Raw genomic sequence first — 23,089 nt, 5'->3', positions numbered from 1 at the left:
GTTGATTAAAGTCCTCAGTCTTAATAAGGGAAACTACGATGGTGTGAGGCATGAGTTCACTATGATGGATTGGGAAATGTTTCTGAAAGGAATGACAGTGGACAGGCAATGGCAAACATTCAAAAAGTAAATGGGTGAATTATAAAAATTGTTTATTCCTGTCTGGTGCAAGAGTGCAAAGAGAACAGTGGCCAAATCAAGAGAGAAGTTAGAGATAGAATTAGATACCAAAAAAGGCATACAAATAGGCAACAAAAAAAAAGACCTGAGGATTGAGTTTGGTCAGCAAAGGAGGGCCAAGGGATTGACTAAGAAAGGGAAAATAGAGAATGAGAGTAAGCTTGCGGGAAACATAACTGACTATAAAAGTTTCAATTAGTATGTATAGAGAAGAAGATTGGTTAAAATCAATGTAGATGCCATACACTCAGAAACAGGGGAATTTATAATCAGGAACAAAGAAATTGCTGGTGAATTAAATTCATATTTCACTTCTGTCTTCACGAAGGAAGACAGAATATTCCAGAAATGATGGGGAACATAGGGTTAGTGAGAGGGAGGAACTGAAGCAAATCTGTAATAGTAGAGGAATTGGATTGGAGAAACTGATGGGATTGAAGTTGAATAAATCTCCAGGGTCTGATAATCCCCTTCCCCAAGAATTTAATGATGGCTTGAGCAAAACTGGATACACTAGTGGTCATCTGAGATTCTTTAGACTCTGGACCAGTTCCTATAGATTGGAGGGGAATATAATCCCCTATTTAAAAAGGCAGAGAGTGAGAAAAAAGCAAATTATAATCAGAGTGGTAGTGAGAGTGCAGCTGAGCAAACCTGGGATTAAACAATGGCAGAAGCTTCCAGATAAATACCTGAGGAGCAAGCCCTGGATTGAGGCAGAGTCAGAAGCAGAGTTCCGGAGGTGACATGACAACTCAAAATCTAATGTAGACGTGGCTGCTCAGGAACTAGGTCTAGATACTGAGTGAGTCATACTCAGAAGGGAGATTGAGTATGAAGTACTTTTGAGGTTTGTACATGGTTGGAAATAGAGTGAGAGTGAGAAATCTGATTTTGTTGAGTAGTGAGTAAGGTTGGGCATTTGGTTTATGCTCTGTAATTGATAAGGATCTAAGCTGCCTCACAGCGCCTGAGACCCGGGTTCAATTCCCGCCTCAGGCGACTGACTGTGTGGAGTTTGCACGTTCTCCCCGTGTCTGCGTGGGTTTCCTCCGGGTACTCCGGTTTCCTCCCACAGTCCAAAGATGTGCAGGTCAGGTGAATTGGCCATGCTAAATTGCCCGTAGTGTTAGGTAAGGGGTAAATGTGGGGTATGGGTCGGTTGCGCTTCGGCGGGTCGGTGTGGACTTGTTGGGCCGAAGGGCCTGTTTCCACACTGTAATGTAATCTAAATGGCAGGAGAACTCAGCCCCGTGGAATGTTGAGCTTGCAATATGTGGGAACTCAGGGGCACTTCCATTGACCATGGTAACCATTTTGCAGGGAGAGAGCTCAGCCGCAGCTCCTGAGTTGCCACACGGGGGATGTGGAATTGCAATGGATTCACTGTGGAGCATCCTGAGGCTGAGAATATTGGGAAGAGGATATTTAGTGAGTAACACAGACCGAAAGGTGTTGGGTGACCATCAGGAAGACAAGTAAGCATGGCCAGTCAGTGCAGGGCAACCTGTGGCCACTTCCCTCTCAAATGAAAAGAATGTTCTGGATGTTGTTGTGGAAAATCGGTCTCTCAGGGAAAAACAGCAGCCAGATGAATGACACCATGACTGGCATTGTTGTACAGCAGGGAGGGTCAAAATATAGGTGAGTGGTAGTGATAGGGGAACATGGAGTCGGGGCACAGATAGCTGTTTCAGTGACAATGAGCGAGACTCCAGGATGGTGTGTTGCCTCCCTGGTGCCAGGGTCAAGAATGTTTCTGAGTGGACACAGGATATTCTGAAGATGAAAGTAGCCTGAGGCCGTGGTTCATATTGGTACAAGTGACATAAGCAGGAAGTGAGATGAGGTTGTGCAAAGTGAATTTAGGGAATTACGTAGGAAGCTGAAAAGGAAAACATTTAGGGTTGTAATCTAGGTATTCGGTCCTGTGCCATGTGCTAGTGAGGCCAGAAATAGGAAGGTAATACAATTAAATATGTGGCTAAAGGAATTGTGCAGGGGTGGGGGTGGGTTTTGGAGATGGGGGGCTGCTTCAGGTATGTGGATCATTGGAATGCCTTCCAAGGCATCAGGGACCTGTACACAAAAGCCGAGTTGCACCTAACCTGGAGGGACACCAATATCCTTGTTGGGAAGTTCGTTAGTGCCACTCTGAAAGGTTTAATGTAGAATAGCAGGAGGGTGGGAACCAGAGCAGTAGATCACTGTGTGGAGTGATTGAGGAAAAGGTCAAAATTAAGTCAAGTAAGTCTAATAGAAAGAACAGGTAAGACAAGTTTAATGAACACGGCAGGACTGATGGTCTGAAGAGTACTTAATGTATAACAGGTAACGCAGATGAACTTAGAGCCTGGATTAGTACATGGGACTATGATGTTGTAGCCATTACATAAACTTGATAGAGGGAAGGGCAGGTCTGGCAGCTCAATGTTCTGGAGTTTAGGTGTTTCAGGTGAGATAGAGAGGGGTGTTAAAGAGGAAAAGGTCACAACTACATGAAGACAGCATATCTTGGAGGGGTCAGCCATTGAGGCCAAATGTGTAGAACGTAAGAATAAGAAAGGTGCAATCAGTATGATGGGATTATATTATTGGCTGTCCAATAGCCAACAGGAGAGCAAAAATTGTTGTGTGCATCAAGGAGAATTTCTTGAAACTACTTTAGATAATTCAGCTAGAGAAAGGGCCGTACTAGACTTTGCATTGGAGAATGAGCTTGACTAGGGGATCAAAGTTTCAGTGGGGGAGCATTTCTGAAACAGTGACCATAATTTGTATGTTTTATGATAGTAATGAATAAGGATAAGACCAGTCCTCAGGTGAAAGTGCTAAACCGGGGGAAGGCTAATTTCAATACTTTTAGGCAGGAATTGGGGAAATTAGTTTGGGGGCAGCTGTTTGAAAGTAAATCCACACCTGACATGTGGGAGTCTTTTAAAGGCTAGTTGATAAGAATCGGGATTGGCATATTCCTGTGAGGGTGAAAGATAAGGATTACTAAATTTGGGAACCTTGGATGATAACAGATATTGAAAGTTTAGTCAAAAAGAAGAAGGAAATATATGTAAGATTTAGGGAATTGAAATCAAACCAGATCCTTGATGAGAATAAAGGAAGCAGAAAAGAACTTAATCAAGAAATTAGGAGGGCCAAAATGGGCCATGAAATGTCCTTGGCAAGTAGGATTAAAGCAAACCCTAAAGCACTTTATATGTATATTAGGAGCAAGAGGGTAGCTAGGGAAAGGATAAAGGAGGGAAATTATGCATGGACCCAGAAGAAGTGGGTGAGGTCCTTAATGAGTACTTTGCATCAGTATTCCCCAAAGAGAAGTTTATGAATTATGGTAGAATTAGGGAAGGATATATTGATATTAAGAAGGAACCAGAGCAGTAGGTCAGTGTGTGGAGTGATTGAGGAAAAGGTCAAAATTAAGTCAAGTAAGTCTAATAGAAATAACAGGCAAGACCGGTTTAATGAACACGGCAGGACTGATGGTCTGAAGTGTACTTAATGTATAACAGGTAACGCAGATGAGCTTAGAGCCTAGATTAGTACACGGGACTATGTTGTTGTAGCCTTTACATAAACTTGATTGAGAGAAGGACAAGTATTAGGTGTCTTGATAAACATTAAGAAGGTAAGTGTCCAGGGCCTGTGGGATCAATCTCAGGATATTGCAGGAGAGAGTTTGCTGGGAACTTGCCAAGAGATCTTTCTCTTTAGCCATCGGTATGGGTCCTGTAAGACTGGAGAGAAGCCAATATTGTGTTTCTGTTTAAAAAGGGGAAAAGGGACAATCCAGGAAATTATAGGTGAGTGAGCCTTTCATCAGTGGGAGGGATGTTATTGGGGAAGATTCAGAGAGACAGGATTTACTCGCATTTGGAGAATAAGTGAAAGTCAGCACAGCATTGTGCAGGAGAGCTCTTGCCTTACAAACTTGATTGAGCTTTTTGAGGAAGTAATGAAGATGATTGATGAGGTTAGAGCAGTGGATGTTGTCTACATGGAATTAATAAAGCATTTTACAAGGTCCCTCGTGGTAGACTAGTCCAGAAGATTAAGTTGTAGCGCCCGTAGTGAGTTGGCAATTTGGAATCAGAATTGATTTGATCATAGGAGACAGGGTAGTTGTAGAAGGGTGTTTTTTTCTGAATGGAGATCTAAAACCAGTAGTCTTCTGCAAGGATGAGTGCTTGACTTTTGTTTGCAATATGTAGATAAAAATGATTTGGATGAAAATATAGGTAGTCTGATTAAATTCGTAGATAACACAAAAATTGGTGGAGTTGTGGATGGTGAGGAAGGTTATCAAAATATACAGCAGGAAAAGGAACATTTGTAAAGTTGAATGGAGAAATGGCAGATGAAGTTTAATCTGGAAAAGATTGAGGTGATGCAATTTGGGAAGTTAAATGCAAGAGGAAAATATACAGTAAATAATAGGACTCTTAGGAACATTGATATGCAGAAGGTTTCTGGGGTGCAAATCCATAGCTCCCTGAAAGTGGCAACACAGATGGATAATGTGATTTTAAAAAAAAGCACCTTCATCAGTCAGGGCATTGAGCATAAAAGTTGACAAGTCAAGTTGCAGCTGTATAAGACTTTAGTTAGGCTGCATTTGGGGTGTTGTGTGCAGTTCTGGTTGCCATTCTATAGGAAAGATGTCATTGCTTTGGAGAGGGTGGGAAAGAGATTTACCAGATATTGCCTGGATTGGAGTGTATTAGGTATAAGGAGAGGTTGGGCAAACTTGGATTGTTGTTGCTAGAGCATCAGAGGCTGAGGAACAATCTTATAGAAGTATATAAAATCAAGGTGAGACCAGGACTGGAGGATTTGAATTAACAGGAGATACTGGATAAGTTAAGACTTTTTCCATGGGGTGAGCTTACAAAGGCATTCGACAAGGTTCCCCATGGGAGACTGGTTAGCAAGGTAAGATCTCATGGAATACAGGGAGAACTAGCCATTTGGATACAGAAGGTAGAAGACAGAGGGTGGTGGTGAAGGGTTGTTTTTCAGACTGGAGGCCTGTGACCAGTGGAGTGCCACAAGGATCGGTGCTGGGTCCTCTACATTTTGTCATTTAGATAAATGATTTGGATGTGAGCATAAGAGGTACAGTTAGTAAGTTTGCAGATGACACCAAAATTGGAGGTGTAGTGGACAGCGAAGAAGGTTACCTCAGATTACAACAGGATCTTGACCAGATGGGCCAGTGGGCTGAGAAGTGGCAGATGGAGTTTAATTCAGATAAATGTGAGGTGCTGCATTTTGGGAAAGCAAATCTTAGCAGGATTTATACACTTAATGGTAAGGTCCTCTGGAGTTTTGCTGAATAAAGAGACCTTGGAGTGCAGGTTCATAGCTCCTTGAAAGTGGAGTTGCAGGTAGATAGGATAGTGAAAAAGGCGTTTGGTAAGCTTTCGTTTATTGGTCAGAGTATTGAGTACAGGAGTTGGGAGGTCATGTTGCAGCTGTATAGGACATTGGTTAGGCCACTGTTGGAATATTGCGTGCAATTCTGGTCTCCTTCCTATTGGAAAGATGTTGTGAAACTTGAAAGGGTTCAGAAAAGATTTACAAGGATGTTGCCAGGGTTGGAGGATTTGAGCTATAAGGGGAGGCTGAACAGGCTGGGGCTGTTTTCCCTGGAGCATCGGAGGTTGAGGAGTGACTTTATAGAGGTTTACATAATCATGAGGGGTGTGGATAGGATAAATAGACAAAGTCTTTTCCCTGGGGTCAGGGAGTCTGGAACTGGAGGGCATAGGTTAAGGGTGAGAGTGGAAAGATACAAAAGAAACCTACAGGGCAACCTTTTCACACAAAAGGTGGTACGTGTATGGAATGAGCAGCCAGAGGAAGTGGTGGAGGCTGGTACAATTGCACCATTTAAGAGGCATTTGGATGGGTATATGAATAGGAAGGCTTTGGAGGGATATGGGCCGGGTGCTGGCAGATGAGACTAGATTGGATTGGGATATCTGGTCAGCATGGACGGGTTGGACTGAAGGGTCTGTTTCCATGCTGTACATCTCTATGACTCTATGACTATATTTGTAATATCATGAGGGGCATAGATAAGGGTCAGGGACTCCAAAACTAGATGGCATAGGTTTAAATGAGAACGGAAAGATTTAAAAGGGACTTGAGGGGTAACTTTTTCACACAGAGGATGGGGTGTATATGGAAAGAACTGCCGGAGGAAGCGGCAAGTACGGTTACAACATTTAACAGACATTTAGGTAGGTACACAAATCAGAAAGGCTTAAAGGGATATGGGCCAACTGCAGGCAAATGGGACTAGTTCATTTTAAAAACATGGCTGACATAAATGAGTTAGACTGAAAGGTCTGTTTTTGTGCTGTATGACTAAGTCATCTTAACTGAAATCACCATTTTACCTAAATACGTTTAAACCAGTCAAGTGAGTCAAGCATCTTCTGTTTTAGTTCATACATATATGAAAAGTTAAGCATTTTCAACATGAAAAGACAAATAAATCAGCCTTATGAATATACAAATGAACCATATTTAGTACCTGCTTGGCAGAACAACAACAGAAAGAAAAAAATAAACAAATGGATTGTATTGAATGGATTGCATGGATTGAAAATGGTAATGGCAAGGACTGAATCTCTCCTTCCATTTCCACTTCCTTTTCAGTATCTCCAAAACCAGCTGATAACAAATAACACACTAGAAATATCCATTCATTTAAAACTCAAGGATTGTACAAATTTTGCTACAGCGGAGGATACAAAACAGCATAGTCTTAGGTTCAACCAAAACAACACAAATGTTCAAAGAATATGAACTTTTTAAAAGTCTTAGTCTTCTTATTGTGTTAGTCCCTCTGCTGTTTTTAAATATCTTACCTGTGTTTGTGTTTGATGTCAGGCTTTATTATTTTTCTTAGGTTGAACAAGATAAATATCCTCTTTCTTTCATTTAAGAAAACCTTGCGATTTTGTCCATAACTTTGATCTAGTGACTATGTTTTAACTGTAGTGTGACATAGCTATGAACTACATAGAACTAAATAGCTTTGTTACAGCCCACCTAGTGGGATAAAAGAACTGATTCACTCCTCCTTACCAGTCATAGCATATCCCCAGCAACTTTGTACAGTTATAGAAAGAATTCTTTATGTTTATATTCAATCTTACTTACAATAAAAGCCAACATTTCATTTGCATCCATTATTTGTCTGCATGTTATCTTTTTGTAGTCCATGTAGTAGTTCACATACTTTAGAGAAAACATCTAGCTGTTTGGTGAGTCTCTGATTAAGGACTTGACTATTTTTAAAGTTTAACTTAGCATGTAAGTTAGTGGTAAAGTTAATAAAATATATAATATAGACCATAAGTATGTGAATAGTACAATTAAGTAACCAAAACAGCAGTTCCGGTGATGTGTCAAGCTTGCAGTTTGTGTGAGCTCCTGGATACCATTGTGAGCCAGGACAAACACATCTGCAGTAACTAAAGTTTAAGGACTTTGGTTCAGATGTTATGAGCTAGTGGTTGAATTTCATACACTGTGTTGCACCAAGGAAGTAAAGCTTAATGGATTCTTATATCAGAAGGCAGTCACACCATTCAGGATAGGGGTTTCTGATATGGTCAGGGACAGGAGGGTGTGACTGACAGTGAGGCAGGTAATGGAACCAGAAGACAGGACTGTCTGCCTCTGCAAACGTCTCATAAGTTCAAGGATCTCTCAGACAATTCAGATGAAGGTGGGGAGCTGGAGGGTGGATGTGGAAACTCACCATAGCACAGTGGCACTGGAATGCATTTATGTGGTAGTAGCAACAAGAAATGTAGTGGTAGCAGCTGATAGTATAGTGATGCAGACTGCATTCTGAGATTGACACTCTTGTCTGCAAAGAGTGAGGGTCCAGACACCTGTGTTGCTTTCCCAGTGCCAGAGTTCAAGACATCTGCTCAGTGCTGGAAAGGAACTTGCAGTGGAAGGGGAAAGGATCCAGTTGTCAAGGTGCATGCAGATGCCAACAATATAGATAGAACTAGGAAAGACGCTCTGCAGAGATTGTGAGAAACTTGGTACTAAATCAAAAAGCAGAACCGCAAATGTTATTATCTCTAGGGTTTTACCTCAACTGTGAGCAAATTGTTATGAAATACATAAAATTAAAATGACAAATTCATGGCTCAAGGTCGTGTGAGAGAAGTGAATTCTGGTTTGTGGGCCACTGACACCAGTAATGGGGAAACTGGGAACTATACTGTAGGGACTGTCTATACCTGAAAGGAGCTGGAGCCAGCAATATTGCAAATTGCATAACTGAGAGACATAGAGATGGTTTTAAACTAAGTTGTAGTGGCAAGGAATCAAATGTAGAATTTCTACAGATATTTATAAAATAAATAACCAAGAAAACTGAACATAAGTCCTCTAGATAGTGAGAATGGGGAGCTAATAGTAGGTAATAAGGATATGGCAGGTTAAATGTACAAATATTTTCCTTCTGTCTTCATTACAGCAAATATGAAAAATATTGCGGTAATAGCTGTAAATCTGGAGGTGGACGGGAGAGAGGAACTTGACGAAAGACAGGATAGGTAAACTATTTTCACTGTTAGAGATTCTAGAACTGGGAGGTATAGTCTAAAAATTAGAGCCTGATCATTCAGGAAAGACGTTAGGAAGCAATTTGTTCATGGAACCACAGAGATGTTCAAATAACCAAGCTCTCTCAATTGGATAAATTGGTTCATTTCTGTATGTGGACTACTAAAATGACAGTGATGCGAAGTAAACTAGTACTGTTGCCCTTTGATGTGGTCACGGTATGCACAGGAATAAAATCAGTTGGAGTGGCTTTTCTTCAAGTTAAATTTAATTTGCCAAATACTTGTTTAATATTCACACCACAAATTAAGGAATTTGGCAGCCGGGAGGGCCTTTGTCCACTTTCTCTAACAGTTGTCATGGGACTTGGATGAAGATCCATTTAATAGGTTGCATCCAAATTAACGTAGTTAAAATTTTCAATGCTCACTTGTATCTCTTCAAAGGATTTGTAGCAGTAGTTGGCCATTCTAAAGTCAGCAGGAGCTTGAGATACATCATTAAATCCAATAGTCTCTCATTGCTTACATGATAAAACATTATGTCAAGAATCAATTTCAGAACAAGGTTCCAAAGTTTCAAAGAGTTTATGAATTAGTGAATATAAATGTTTATGATAAATACTAATTTAGATCTTATATGTTAATTGGATTTGTGTCTTGTTTTATAGCTTGTACTTCAGTGTGATAGCAATTTAATATGTAATGCTAAAAGCAAGGAAATCATGTGATTACACAAGTAAATCAGCAATGTTGGATGGGGTGAGGTGGGAAGGGCAAGGCGGGGGTAATGGAGATAGTTATTAGAGCAAAGTTTGAGTGAGTTTGATATTTTTGTGTAAGTAATATAATGAGTGCAGATTTTTAGAGATGCATCATGCGGTGAGGCCCTGAGAAATCTTTGCAGCAATGTCATATTGTTGAGGAGATCGACAATCAGCAACCACGCTCGTATTTCTTTCTGCTAGATATGGCTTCAACATGTGAAGATTTTCCCACTGATTTCTCTTGATCCCACAATAAATGCTACCTTAAAGTCAAGGCAGTCATTTTCATTGAACAACCATGAGGAGGTTAAGCAGAGGAGACCTAATTTCCCCTCCTCACTTTGTGCTGTCCAAGTTGATATTCTCCTGGACCAGTGAAATCATCAAAGTGGACACACGACCACCTGTATAATGGGGATTCGAATGTAGTTTTAAAAAACTGTTGCTTTCATCTAGCTGTGTTAGAAACCACCTTCTACATCAAAGGTAATAAGTATTGAAAAACTAAAGATGTCATCCATCTTGACGTTTGTAGTCAATGGTTGGCATGTTATAGTGAGATCTCTTCAACCCTTTGCTGAGATCCTTTGGGTCTGTGCACCTCTCAGTTTTCCAGTTTTTTTTCCCCCACAGCTACCAGTCTGTACTTATAATTTTCTCGATTGCTCCCTTTTCCAGATCTTTGAGGGCAGCCCAATCTCTCCTAGACTGGTACTGTGTTGATCAATTTTGAGATGATATTTACCTGGAAGTCATTCAAAGCCTGCAATAAATCTTTGTGATCTTCTAGATTCAGTTTCGCAGTAGCCTGCAAATGTCCAAACCTCTTCTGACAATTCAACTTTCAACTTGCTTCAGCCTAAATGAGCAGATTGTTGCTTAATGTCTACTATCTAGAACTTTCATAGTGCATTGGATTCTCAGCTTCTTTTGCCTTCTTGGTAGTGGGGGGAAGGGGAAAGAATTGTTCAATCATTTAGCTGATGCCTTACCTTTGAAGGATTCATTATTGGTCACCACTTTGAGTGATTTCACACAGATCTGAGAAGCTCAACATGTTGCATGAAGCACTGGCACTAAACGTTCAATTGACGCTATCCTTCTTCAGCTACCACTCTAAAGGGCAGGAACCATTTATTTCTAATGAAATCACCTCTCAAATATCCAACTCACAGGAACCAGGCAGATGTATCAGCGCAGTCACATACTAACCTATTGTCTTGCTTTCCCCTGGGAAAAATCTGGAATTAAAAGCTAGCCTAATGGCAACCATATAACCACTACTGATTATCATAAAAACCCATCTTGTTCACTAATGTCATTTAAGAAAGGAACCTTATTGTCTTCACCTGACCTACATATGACTCCAGAACAAAAACAATGTGGTGGCTTTTAACTGCCCTCAGAAATGATCTGAGCAAGCCACCCATACCATGGAGCAATTAGGGATGAGTAATAAAGGCTGGCCTGGTCCATGATGCTCATATCACATGACTGAATAAAAAGAAAAGCATTCTTTCCTTAGCAATCATAGCGATGATTGCTACTCATAGTTGCTCACGTTTTCTAATTATTTTTGAAGGTCCTTCATGATTTGACCACTTAGAGTGGAAAAAATTCCAATTCTGTTTCATACCTTCGTTCATCTCCACAGCATCCGAGTGTAAAATATGCAGCTATTTTGTCCCACGCAGTAATTCAAACTTGCAGAGTACTTTCCTTACTTCTTCTTCCTTACTGAAGTTGACTCACTTAAGTTTGGAAAATTCACACATTTTCAGCTGCAGCATCCTGACATGTTCTAAGTGATGTGTGTTTAATGACTCCCACAGATTACACTCTTACAGCAGACATGGAGATCCACTGCAGACCAGCCAGTACAGTCCTGGTGCAGTTGCACTTTTCCTGAGAAAAAGACCATGTAGGTTTGGATAATTCACTGAATGTTTTGTGCCAAAGCATAACCTGAGCTATGAAAAGTTACTTTTTCATCACCGAGAAACAGTCAAATGTATTGTCAGAAATCATTGTCAATTGTTTGGCTTTAGAAAATACAAGAACTGCATCTCTTAGCACCAATTAGTTTGCTGACAAATCTTGACTCAGAGATGGTGTCTGTTACATCGCCATGGCAATACTCTGACCAATCAGAATCTACCTTCCTGGTCTGGGAATTAAGATTGACAGATAAGCTATTCTTGCTGCATCGCCATGGCAGTGATGGCCCTCTCAGTCAGCATCCTCTTCTCATGCTGTAGGAAATGGTGTCCCTGAGTTCAAGTTTGTTTCATGCATCCTACTTCTGATGATGCAAGTCAAAAAGTTTCACCTACTTGTCCCCTTTTTTTTTAGCAATGTTTAGAGTGCATGTAATAAATTGCAGTGGTTACTGAATTGCAGTTATTGAGAAATGGTGTGCAAAATGGGTTTGGTATAAAAAGCTAAGGGTAACACAATGTATTGTAATACTGGTGTCTGAAATGCAAACCAGCGAAGATGTACTTAATGGTAATACCATTCCTTGTAATAGGAATCTAGTTGATGAGCTTCATTTTCTATACTGAATTAATTTGAAAAGAATGAAGCAAGTGGCAGCCTTGAATAATTCACCTAATTTACACTGTGTTATATCTGGTGGTCCAAGTTATATAAGTTGAATAACAAAAGTCTAAGTTGGTGAAGATCTAAAAAGGTTAAATTGGGTCAAGAAAGAGGAAGATGCACAGTTCCTGCTGTAAGGCATATTACCATATATAGCTCTATTTTAATTAACTTACTCGCTAAATATTTCACTAGAGTTTTGGGAGAGAACATCTCATTCAGTTAGAGCTCAGCTCATAACTTTGCTTGCCAATGTGGTAATGTTATGTTTGGAATATATTAATACAAAAATATTGTGTAAGGACTTGAGAGCACTTTAGTTCATGCGAATGACATCTTTAGTTTTTTGAGAATCAGATACAGTCCAATTTGGGAGTAAAACTTCCTACACCTAGAGGAAGCCCGAATAATCAAAAATAATGCTTTCCAGGATGCATGACTCTCCTCATCACCATGGAAGGGTAGTTAGAGCCATGCTGTAGAGGAGATGGCATGGTTGATACCCTGGATGCACTTGTGGGTCGAGGTTTGGGAGATGCCACACAGTTCCCATGCTGCTCTTTGTAAAAAGCTGCAGGCATAAAATTTCAAGACAGCTGTGACCTTGACAACCACTGGGATAGGATGGGATGGACACCCAGTCCCTCTGAGCATGAGTCCTTCTCCAGGAGATTACAGAGTTCAGTGATGATGGTCTGAATTATTCTTAACCAGCTCCAGCATTGACTTTCAGACAATGTTGAAAATTGGCAGTGAGGGCTATAAATCCAGGATCTCATTGTTCTGTTACACCTCCTTGGTGGTTTTCCACCTGTTATTTCTCTCTCTGGAGGCTGCTGTTCTTGCTATCTCATTTTATGTTGCTTTTGTAGTTTCACCAGGAACTCAAGTGCAGCCTTTGGTAGTCCAATTTGCAATAGCACCACCTTTTCCAGAGTTGAAAACACTTCCAGTGTTTGCTTTAGAGCAAATAATGCACAGGATGTTGTCAGTTTCACAGGTAAGTGTAAATCTCAGCAATTCTGTTTGTGTGCTGAAGTTGGCACTTCAGTATCAATGATCTCAAAAAGGCATTCTTTTTTGAAATATGCATAGGATTTCTTTTTTATGGAGCTTGAAGATTCCTTTACTTTTCTTTTGGATGTATTTTAAGTTTGTTTTATCAAGAAAATAATGTTTAAAAACATAAAAAATGTGTAAGTTGCCCCTTGCATTATGTCCATCTGGAATGGCTGCCTACCTCCTGGACCTTGTGCTGCATGATCCTCTTGGTCACTGAAGACTGTAAATTTCTCGCTCAGAGTTTTTGAGTTTGGTCTGGCATCTTCCCCTTTCCTGAACCAACTCCCTGCAGCTTCCCTGTGTTGGTCTTGCAGTCAATAAGCTCTGTTGCTGTGGAAGTGTCAGTGTGACAGGCATGTAGTGACTGATGATGCAAAAGCTCCGGGCTTTGTGGGTGTGAGATGCATGGAGGATCATAGGGTGTGAGAGTGCCTGAAATCTCTGGAATATAACAATGCAGCTCCCCAGACTCTGGTAGGGTCAAGCATCAGACTAACCATGGCCAACTTCAGTGTAGCTTATATTATAATAAAATGAAACCTTGACTGACCATGGCAGTAACCCCTGACTGATTGACTGTAGTCTCCCTTCACTCCATTAAGAACTCATTTGCTTTGACTTTCACACACAGCCATTGCTATTGAAAAATGCAGTGTGTTGCTGAGACGTACTGCAGGTGTGATGTAGACATAGCATAGCTCTACACAATAATATGTTCACCCACGTGACTGTGCAGTCCTCTCCACTGTGACAAACTACTTGCCTTTTTCTCTGCACTAAAAAGTAATGCAAGCGACAGAGGTTTGCAGCCTGAAATGGAACACTAAGGACTTTACACATTACGAAAGCAATGTGAGATAAACAGAGGCTGACAGGCTATAAAGTTAACACTGAAGTCAGTGAGTGTGTACTAAGAAAGCAATGTGAAGTAGACAGAGATTGCCAATCTCTAAGTGAATGCTAAGAAAGCAAGCTATGAGCTGTAAGATACAACCTGTGTAGGTGCATGATATTCATGTGTATCACTGCATGCAAAGTGACTTGGCAGAAACACACTGAAAAATAAGGTCCTGGATGGCTGAGGTTGTGGTCTCAGAGCAGAAAAATGTTTCTCAACATTGAGAATCTGACTTTCCTAGTCTCACCATGCTTTATCATCTTTCTCCACATTACTGACAGCTCATTGAGGAGGGGAAAATTTAACCCATTGTAGTTATCAATGCAAAATGAGAAACATCAAAAATTATTAACAAGGGAATTAGGGAAAGCTGGAAAATTTACATTGCGTTATAGTTGCTTCTGAACAGAAATATATCATAAGTAAAAACGTAATTTAACGACATCATCTTGACTTTTAAAGGTTAAAGCATTTAGCTTATTTGTGATTTAAAAGAAAATTTAGTATGTCACTTTATCCCATATTAAGCCACGTTCGGAAACATTGCAGAAAATTAGAAACACTGATTGGCTATCACTTCCAATTCAAATTCCGTAACAAGTTACTCAACTTCCCAAAAGCCTTTCATGTGGGTGGCATGGTGGCTCAGTGGTTAACCAGGGTCCCAGGTTCAATTCCAGCCTTGGGTGACATTCTCCATGCAGTGGGTTTCCTCCCACAGTCCAAAGATATGCAGGTCAGGTGAATTGGCCATGCTAAATTGCCCATAGTGTTAGGTGCACTAATCAGAGGGAAATGGGTCTGGGTGGGTTACTCTTCCGAGGGTCGGTGTGGACTGGCCCCAAAGGACCTGTTTCCACACTGTAGAGAATCTAATCTAATAGCAGAAGTCAAGAGTGCGATGAAACACACTCCATACAGCACCTAGAACACTCCAGGAGCTCAACAACATCCAAGCAATAAGGTTGCTTGATTAGTATTCCATCTATCAACTAAAGTACTTAGCCTTCCATCACAAACGCATGGAAGTAACAGTGTGTCCGATCGACAAGCTGCACTACAGCTGACAGTTTCCAAACCCATGACCTTGACCACCTAGAGGACAAGAACAACAGATGAATGGGAGCAATATTAGCTGCATATTCCACTCCAAGCCACACAGCATCCTGACTGGCTGACAAGTGACAAGTCAAATTCACATCCAACAAGAGCCAGGCAATGACCATCTCCAAAAAGCAAGGAAGATCCTTGACATTCAAAAACATTACTATTACTGAATCTGTCAACCAGCAATTTTTAGGAGTTTAAAATTAACCAGAAACTAAACTGGACTAACCATCTAAATTCTGTGGCTACAGCAGCAAGTTGAGGCTGAGAATCATGCAGCTCATAACTCACCTCCTGACTCCCCAGAGATGTCTACCATCCACAAGGAACAATTCAGGAATGTGATGGAATACTCCTCACTTGCATGGATGGGTGCAACTCCAACAATACTCAAGAAGCTTGACACCATCCAGAACAAAGCAGTCTGCTTGATTGACATCACATCCAAAAGCACTCACTCCCTTCACCATAGTCGCTCAATAGCAACCATCGAAAAGATGCAATGCAGAATTTCACCAAGACTCTTTAAAAGCATCTTCCAAACCTACAACCACTTCCATCTAGAAGTTATATGGGAACACTACCACCCGCATGTTGCCTTTCAAGCCACTCATGATCCTGAGATATATCACCATTCCTTCACTATTGCTGGGTCAAAATGCTGGAACTACCTCCATGACAGCATTGTGGGTTGACCAATAGCATATAGATTGCAAAGGTTCAAAAAGGCACTTCACCACCACTTTCTCAACGACAATGAGGTGTGCTGGCCCTGCCAGCAACACCCACATGCCATGAACGAGAAAAAGAGCTCTGTTCCTTCACTGTCATTGTTTCAAAAACCTGGAACTGTGTTCCTAATGGTACAGGTGTTTTTCTCAGCCAGATATATTGTAATTGTTCAAAAAAAGGCACACCACTACCTTCTCAAGAGAAATTATGGAACAGCCAATAAATTTGACCCATGCAGTGATACATACATACATCCTACAAATGAACATTTAAAAAAACAGATCCATGGCACAATCAGCTCATCAATGGAGATTCAGACCCATACAGAATATTCATCTGCTAAGAAAATCAGGTGAAGGGAAGATAGGCTGGACCTACCTTTCTTTGAGTACTATTGATTCAAGTAATAGATTAGTATTTATGTTTAACTATAGTTGAAGATTATACTGCTTCATCTGCATGTGCACAAACTTGAAACCTCCAAGTTTTCATCAATTGAAAAAACATTTTTGAAAAAAAAGCTTAAAATGGTCAGATTTCAGAGATGCTCAGGAAGTAATATAAACTGTGTTATTAGGATATTATGGAGAGTAGTAGGGTAGAGGCTCCAAAAGATTTGTCTGTGTTTAGCCGTTAGGTGACATCTGTGTCAGTCAGCTGCCAATATCCTCACTTCATGAACATTCATGCATACCCTGTTTAATTAATTCAGAGTTTCCCACTGTGTTCTGCTAGTCTGAATGAAATTCATTTTCCCACATAGATTCACAGCGTTTCTTGTCTTTATGCTGATTCTTTTGCCCTTTGACAGCAGCTTCCTTCACGGCACATTATTTCCAAGATTCTCGAGAAGGAGCCTGGGAGGATTTTTTTCTCTATCATCCTTCTGGGGATAATTGTTTATGATGTGACGTCAGTGGGATTGATTTCTATTCAATGGCACAGAAAGAGAGAGAGAAAACAGGCAGCAACGTGCAACAGCCTTTTGACAAAAGGACTCATGCATTATCTGCGCCGATTAACGCAAGAACAAAGCAGTAGCTCAATTACTGCTGTTCAGCTGCGGTAATGCTACATTCCTATAAGGGCTTTTTTTGGATGCTCAATAGTTGATGGCTGATAGCAGAAGCTTCTGCATTAATCTGACAGTGCTGATAATGAATCTTATCTATCTGGCTACCCGAGTAGGATTATAAAGCGGGGAAGTGCGTCACAAGGTATGAAGATTGGTTTTGTGTGTATACAAACCAGAGGAAGGTGGGGAGGTGGCTTTTTCCTGTGTTCCCAAGGGGTGTTGTGTCAGGAGATGGAAACCATGTGATTAGGTATGAAGCAAAAAGGATTGGCTGAACATAGCACTTGTGTTGAGCTCAGCAAGCTTTCTCTTCCAGTCTCTTTATCAGCATCATTCTGTGATTTGGTAGCTGACAGCAACGATAGCATTCATGGCCTATAAGCACAGGATTTCAACCCTGCACTGGTGTCTGTGATAGCTAGGAGTTGATACTCATCATCGTTCCTACTGAATTCATATGTGATAACTGGCCCCTGCTTTCCTGTGTCTTTCAGGACCTTTGGAGATTGAGGAATGCAATTCTGCCACCATGATGGAAGGTAAGAATCTACCTCTTATATAATATTTTACGCCTTCACACTGAAATGCCTGGCCATACAAATAAGTCTAGGATTTTAGTTCATATCAGGGTTTGAGAAATTGAGTGTTCACACATTTTTAATTTTTTTTTTGTCCATGCCTGTATTTCTATTGTGTTCTAGGTAGCAGCTAAAATCAAATGACCCTTGTGGGTCCTTGAAAGGCTCAGTGCCTGCCTCAGATTTTTTGTACTGGGTCATGAACAGCATATTTCTTACCTATCAAAGAGTTTAATGAGCCTGCTTAAGCATTGCCATTTCTTAAATATTTTAGGCTGTATTGTTTCACAGGAACAAATACAATTTTTTTGCATAATTTTTAATTTGTTAGACAATTTTCCATTCAAACTGAAATTCTAGTTTAAACAAAGAGGGAAAGTACACCCAAATTCAAATCTGTATTACAGTAAATTGGAAAGAGCATAAGCAGTTAATTTGGTCATACTTAAGTGCAAAAATGCTTCTATATTTTACGTTGAGACTGTAAGGCTTGTGTGAGAGTATTTCATGTTATTTGCATGGAAAACAATAATTTCAACATCAACAATATTTTGTTTAACCAAAATGGCTGAAATCATGGGGATTTTTTTGTCAACATAAACTATTGGACCAGGACTGCATGTTAATTTGAAATGAGTGATGTAACCATTTAGATTATTATTTAAGCAACCAAGCACAATTTGACTTTGACTTTTTTTTTGTGTGTATTGCCATAGCGAACTAACCAAAAACAGCAATTTTCTGAACCTCCTTGTGGTTTAAATTTAGCACCTTGTGTTCAGGAATATTTTCAGAAACCATGCTGCATGGTGTCCACTTCTTTGTGGTTCAGTGAGGATGGGTGGGTACCAAATACCACACTAAGTAATGTAAGCTTTAAGCTGTATTTGAGGAATAGCAAGAGAAGGGTATTGACCGAGACTATGATATGGAATGATAATAGATTTAAACAGGAGATTAATCATTACTTCAGCCACGAGTTGTGGTCAGAATGTACTATAACTTGATTTCAGATATAACGAAAGTGAAATGGACTCAGATGCAGCTTCTACTCCAATCTGCTCTTTTGTGTAATGCAAAGAAATGTTAAATTCTTTAACTTCCATTTTTAGAGAAATTAACTGATGCAAGATCATATTTACAAATTTCTAACTAAGCTAATAAAAAGGAAACATGAATGGGTTGAAAAATGATTTTACACTTTGGTAGAAAAATTAGTTTAATTAAAAAGAACTCTAGCATTATCCTCTATTAACAACTGGAACATATCAAAATTTGTAAATATGCAATTTAAAGTTAGTTGAAGACTTTATTTCAATCAGAGCCAGATAACCTCATTCTGTAAAAAAAAAAAGTTGATAGAAAAGCACTTGAAGGGTTGTAAGTGGCATTGTATATCCACATCCCTATTTAGATCATTTATAAACCTATCCCATATTTTTCATTCCAATACTTAGTTAATAGAAATGTAAGACTAATAGTTTAGGTCCTATGTGACTAATATCCTCCTTTTTGTGCTATATGATTTGTACAGACATTTTAAGGTTTTGGAGTGAGTTAAATTAATTTTGTAAAAGTTTTTTCTGATGTTTGAAAGTAGCGTAGCTTGCTCTGAGGTATGAAGTCAAAGTCATTGTTTCTCCAAGTTGAACTATTGTACAGTCAAAACAATTAATTTTTATACCACTTTTAGGCCAATCTAAGTGGTACAGGCCATAGCTTGATTAAAGGTACTGTATATATTTGGTGCACCTGAAAGATTCCAGTACTTTTCAAATACACAATCTTTTTCAAGAGCTAGGCAAAACATGTAACTAACTTTTTTCCTTCACTAGCTGATCAGTAATGTAGGAGAGTAAATCAACTCTTTAAAACTATTGAATTTCATTTCGTATTCCATCCATTGTCCAAAGCTGTCAACTTCCATTAGGTTACTAGTACCTCAGTGAACTTCAAAATTTTATTCTTACAGCATTTATAACAGGCACAATATCTGATAAAGTAATGATTATATCAATTAATTCAATTGTAAATTCTCATTTAAATCAAATGTTCCTAAAATAATAACAAAATAATGTTTTACTGATTTATTAACAATGCTCAGTGATTTCAGATTTATGTATAAAACTCCTATTAAAGATGTTTAAATACCACTCCTTTTCTCGATGAACAATGTTTTCTTCTTCTTCTCTTTAACACTGATAGTTGCCCCTCATGTTGAATTGTTTCTTGGGCTAGCATCTATTAGTTTTCAAACAGAAGGGTGTCACATTTGGACTCATTAAACTCCAAGGTGTTTATCCCGAAAAAGGAGGCTATTTGGTCCATCGTGGCCAACGAAGATCTGAGCATACAAATCAATATTCCAGTTCTTGGCCCATAATCCTGGAGACTATGACAACACAATTGAATATATAAATACTACTTAAAAGTTTTGAAGTGTGTCTGACTCAAGCACCCTTTCAAATAGTGAGTTCCAGACTGTCACCACCCTCTGGGTGAAAAGAATTCCATTTCAACTTCTCCCTACCTTTCAAACTCTTGTTTTAAATATAGACCCCTGGTTATTAATCTACTACTGGAAAAAGTTTTCCTGACCAACCTATCTGTGACCTTCATACCCTTTATTGGTAAAGTTTCCATAAACCTAGCAGACTGAAGAGCTGCCCTCTGAGAGAAAGAACTGGTGATGGTTTAACCTAAGAGTCGTCATGTCTCAAGCGAGAGGTGAGGTTGAGAAGGTGGGACATCCATGGTAACCTCAGCTGGTCCAGGATGATTATACACTTCTATCATTCCCCTCTTAGTTTAAACTGCTCCATGAAAACAGCCAAACATTCCTCAGAGCTCAGACCCTCCTGTTCAGACAGAATCCTGTAAATCTCCTCTGCATCCTCTCTAATATAATCATGTTCCTCTTTGTAATGTGGTGACCAGGCCTGCATCCAGTAATAATTGTGGCCTAGATAGTATTTTATACAGTTGGAGCATAATCGCTGTGCTCTTTTTTTTTTTTCTATGCCTTAGCTAAAAAGTCAAGTATTTCACATGCAGCCTTAACACCACCTTATGTATATACCTGCCTTGCTACCTTCAGACATATGCAGTAATGTTCACTGAGATCCCTTCAATTGCCAGTACCTTCCAGAGTCCTATCAATTATGACATAATCTTTTATCATGTTAGCCCTCTCCAAGTGCACTACCTCACATTTTTCTGGCTTGAATTCAATTTGCTATTGCTCTGCCCACTTGACCAGTCCATTGATATTCTTACAGCTATCCTCACTATCTACCTCTCTACTAATTTTTCTATCATCCACAAGCTTCTTGACCATACTTCCTACATTTAAGTCCATACACCACAAAAACCAAACACACCAGCATCAAGCCCCATGGAACCCCACTTAAAACAGATTTCCAATCAAGAAACATCTCTATATCATCGCCTCTGCTTCCTGCCTCTCAGTAAATTTTTGAATCCAACATACTACTTTACCTTGGATCCCATGGGTTTTTACTGTCTTGACCGTCCTTGACGGTGCTGTTAATGATATCAAATGCATTATCCTCATCAGCAGTCTGTTACTTCCTGAAAACATTCAGTTAAATTCTGTCAAACATAATCTTTCCTGAGCTATCCACGCTGGTTATCACTGATTAATCTGTGTGTCTCCAAGTGTAAATATATTCTGTCCCTCAGAATTCGTTCTGTTAGCTGTCTCACCACCAATGTTCGACTGACTGCCCTGTAATTTTCAGGTCTCTCCCTGTTTCCCATTTTAATATTGTCCTATTATTAATTTGAGTCCTTCAGTCCTTTGGCACCTCACTTGTGGCCTGTGACAGTCCTGGATATACTGCCAGAGCCTCTAATATCTCCTTTTACTTCTCTCAATAGCCTAGGACACGTCTCACCTGTGTTTGTATTTTTATCCATGAATCCTACTAATACATCCTCTCTAAGTTAACTCTTAATAGCTCTACCATCCACTTCCACCATGGTTTGCTTGTAGTGACTTTTTTCCTAAATTGCCAAGGTTGTCTTTTTTCTAATCAATACTGATGTTGAAATCCTAAAAATCTCAATTGAATCCCCCTTTTAAACATCTATTCTAGGAATACAGGATTAGAAGCCTATCTTATTTAATTGCTCCTTGTAATTTAATCCTTAGATGCTACCATTCATGAGTCTGTGTTACAGTCTTGATGATGTGTTTGAAATAATATTTTGCATGTTTTCCCATACCAGTGTGGAATTGTTCACTGGCTTGCAACCACTAAATGGGTTTTGCAGTCATCTTGTATCCTCTTGCTCTCTTTTCTCAGTTGCTTGCTTCTGAATGTAGAGATGTCAATGATGGGGGGAGAGAGAAATATCATCAGAGAAATGCATGCAAACTGCAACTTTAGTCCAATGTTAGTTGAGCACACTGTTGTGGGTATAGGCCAGCTCACTACATAGTCTGAGCTAATGATCCTGATGAAGGCGGCTGCCACCATTCTCTACAAGTGTAGGAAGTTACAGGGCCTGCTAGGCCTAGGTGTAGTACAAGAAACTACTTCATGGCCAATCTAGAAAATTCACTTGTAATTAACAGGAATTGATTTATTGTATTGTTTCAATCATGGTAAATATGAACAGTTGAATTTTAACTTCACTTATCTGATTTTTATCCATGAGTGGTGTCAGGTATAACAATGGTACTTAAAAATAAGAAACAAAGGGCCTAAAATGGATGCAATAGTAATCTGACCACAAATTGAGGCAAGCTTTGCGTCACTTTCTTTTTATAGAGTAAATGATGTATTTGAAAATATCATTTTCATTATTATGAGCACTGAAACTAGCCAGTTGAGTCAGTGTGGACATTTTCACATCTTTTCAATTCACGTGTATGATATCTCACATATTGGGAGATGAAAGGCTTCTCAGTTTATTAACTAGCTTGGAAAGACAATGGAACTTGACTCCAAAATACATAGTGAATCCTACTTCAACAGTTGTTTTTTCCTTCTGTCTATCTATCTGTCTTTCTCTGTATCTATCTATCTATCTCTATCTCTATCTCTTTCAACTTATCTACACATACAAGCATTGTTTCGGTGTTTTTTTTTCCCATTCAGTGAGAAAGGGAGAATAATCTGGCTTGCTTCCTGGCTTTTGGAGGTCTAACATCTGACTGCTCAGGCTTCTCTTGTTCTGTGACAAACTGCTAGTTGAAACTAATCCAAAAGCTGTTGCAAAGCAGTTTCTTTCCCAAACCAAAAACACCTGGTTCAGGATTGTCTTAGTGAAGTATCAAGTCTAGTTCCAGCAAAAAAGATTACATGCTCTTGTGTAACAAATAATCACATGCCACACCATTCTACTTTTTAATTCAAGGTATAAAACAAAAAGTTCTTTCTCTGCAGCTTCCATTTTCCAGCTTGTTTCTGGTAAAATGTGTAATATACAATACAAGATATCACGCA

General features: G+C 39.5%; 1 protein-coding gene across 11 annotated transcripts in view; it reads left to right on the top strand.

Annotated features, from left to right (window-relative positions):
• The window catches only part of sgip1a (SH3GL interacting endocytic adaptor 1a), a 287,174-nt gene that overhangs the window by 41,963 nt on the left and 222,122 nt on the right, over positions 1–23,089 (top strand). For 7 of the 11 annotated variants that reach the window (XM_087990679.1, XM_087990677.1, XM_087990683.1 and 4 more), the window contains one exon: positions 17,532–17,576. In XM_087990679.1, coding sequence (XP_087846805.1) covers positions 17,532–17,576 — 45 coding nt within the window. Of the gene's footprint in view, positions 1–16,854; positions 17,028–17,064; positions 17,180–17,262; positions 17,288–17,531; positions 17,577–23,089 lie in introns of those variants that run through there. The other 4 variants (XM_043699414.2, XM_087990681.1, XM_043699413.2 and 1 more) reach the window with 4 other exon arrangements.

Source organism: Chiloscyllium plagiosum, unplaced genomic scaffold (assembly GCF_037043375.1).
Source record: "Chiloscyllium plagiosum isolate Xiang-an unplaced genomic scaffold, Cpla_swu_hap1 HiC_scaffold_9, whole genome shotgun sequence".
In the NCBI taxonomy this organism is placed as follows: domain Eukaryota; kingdom Metazoa; phylum Chordata; class Chondrichthyes; order Orectolobiformes; family Hemiscylliidae; genus Chiloscyllium; species Chiloscyllium plagiosum.
Note: the sequence above shows the minus strand (reverse complement) of the source record. Positions and strands in the feature narration are given on the sequence as shown.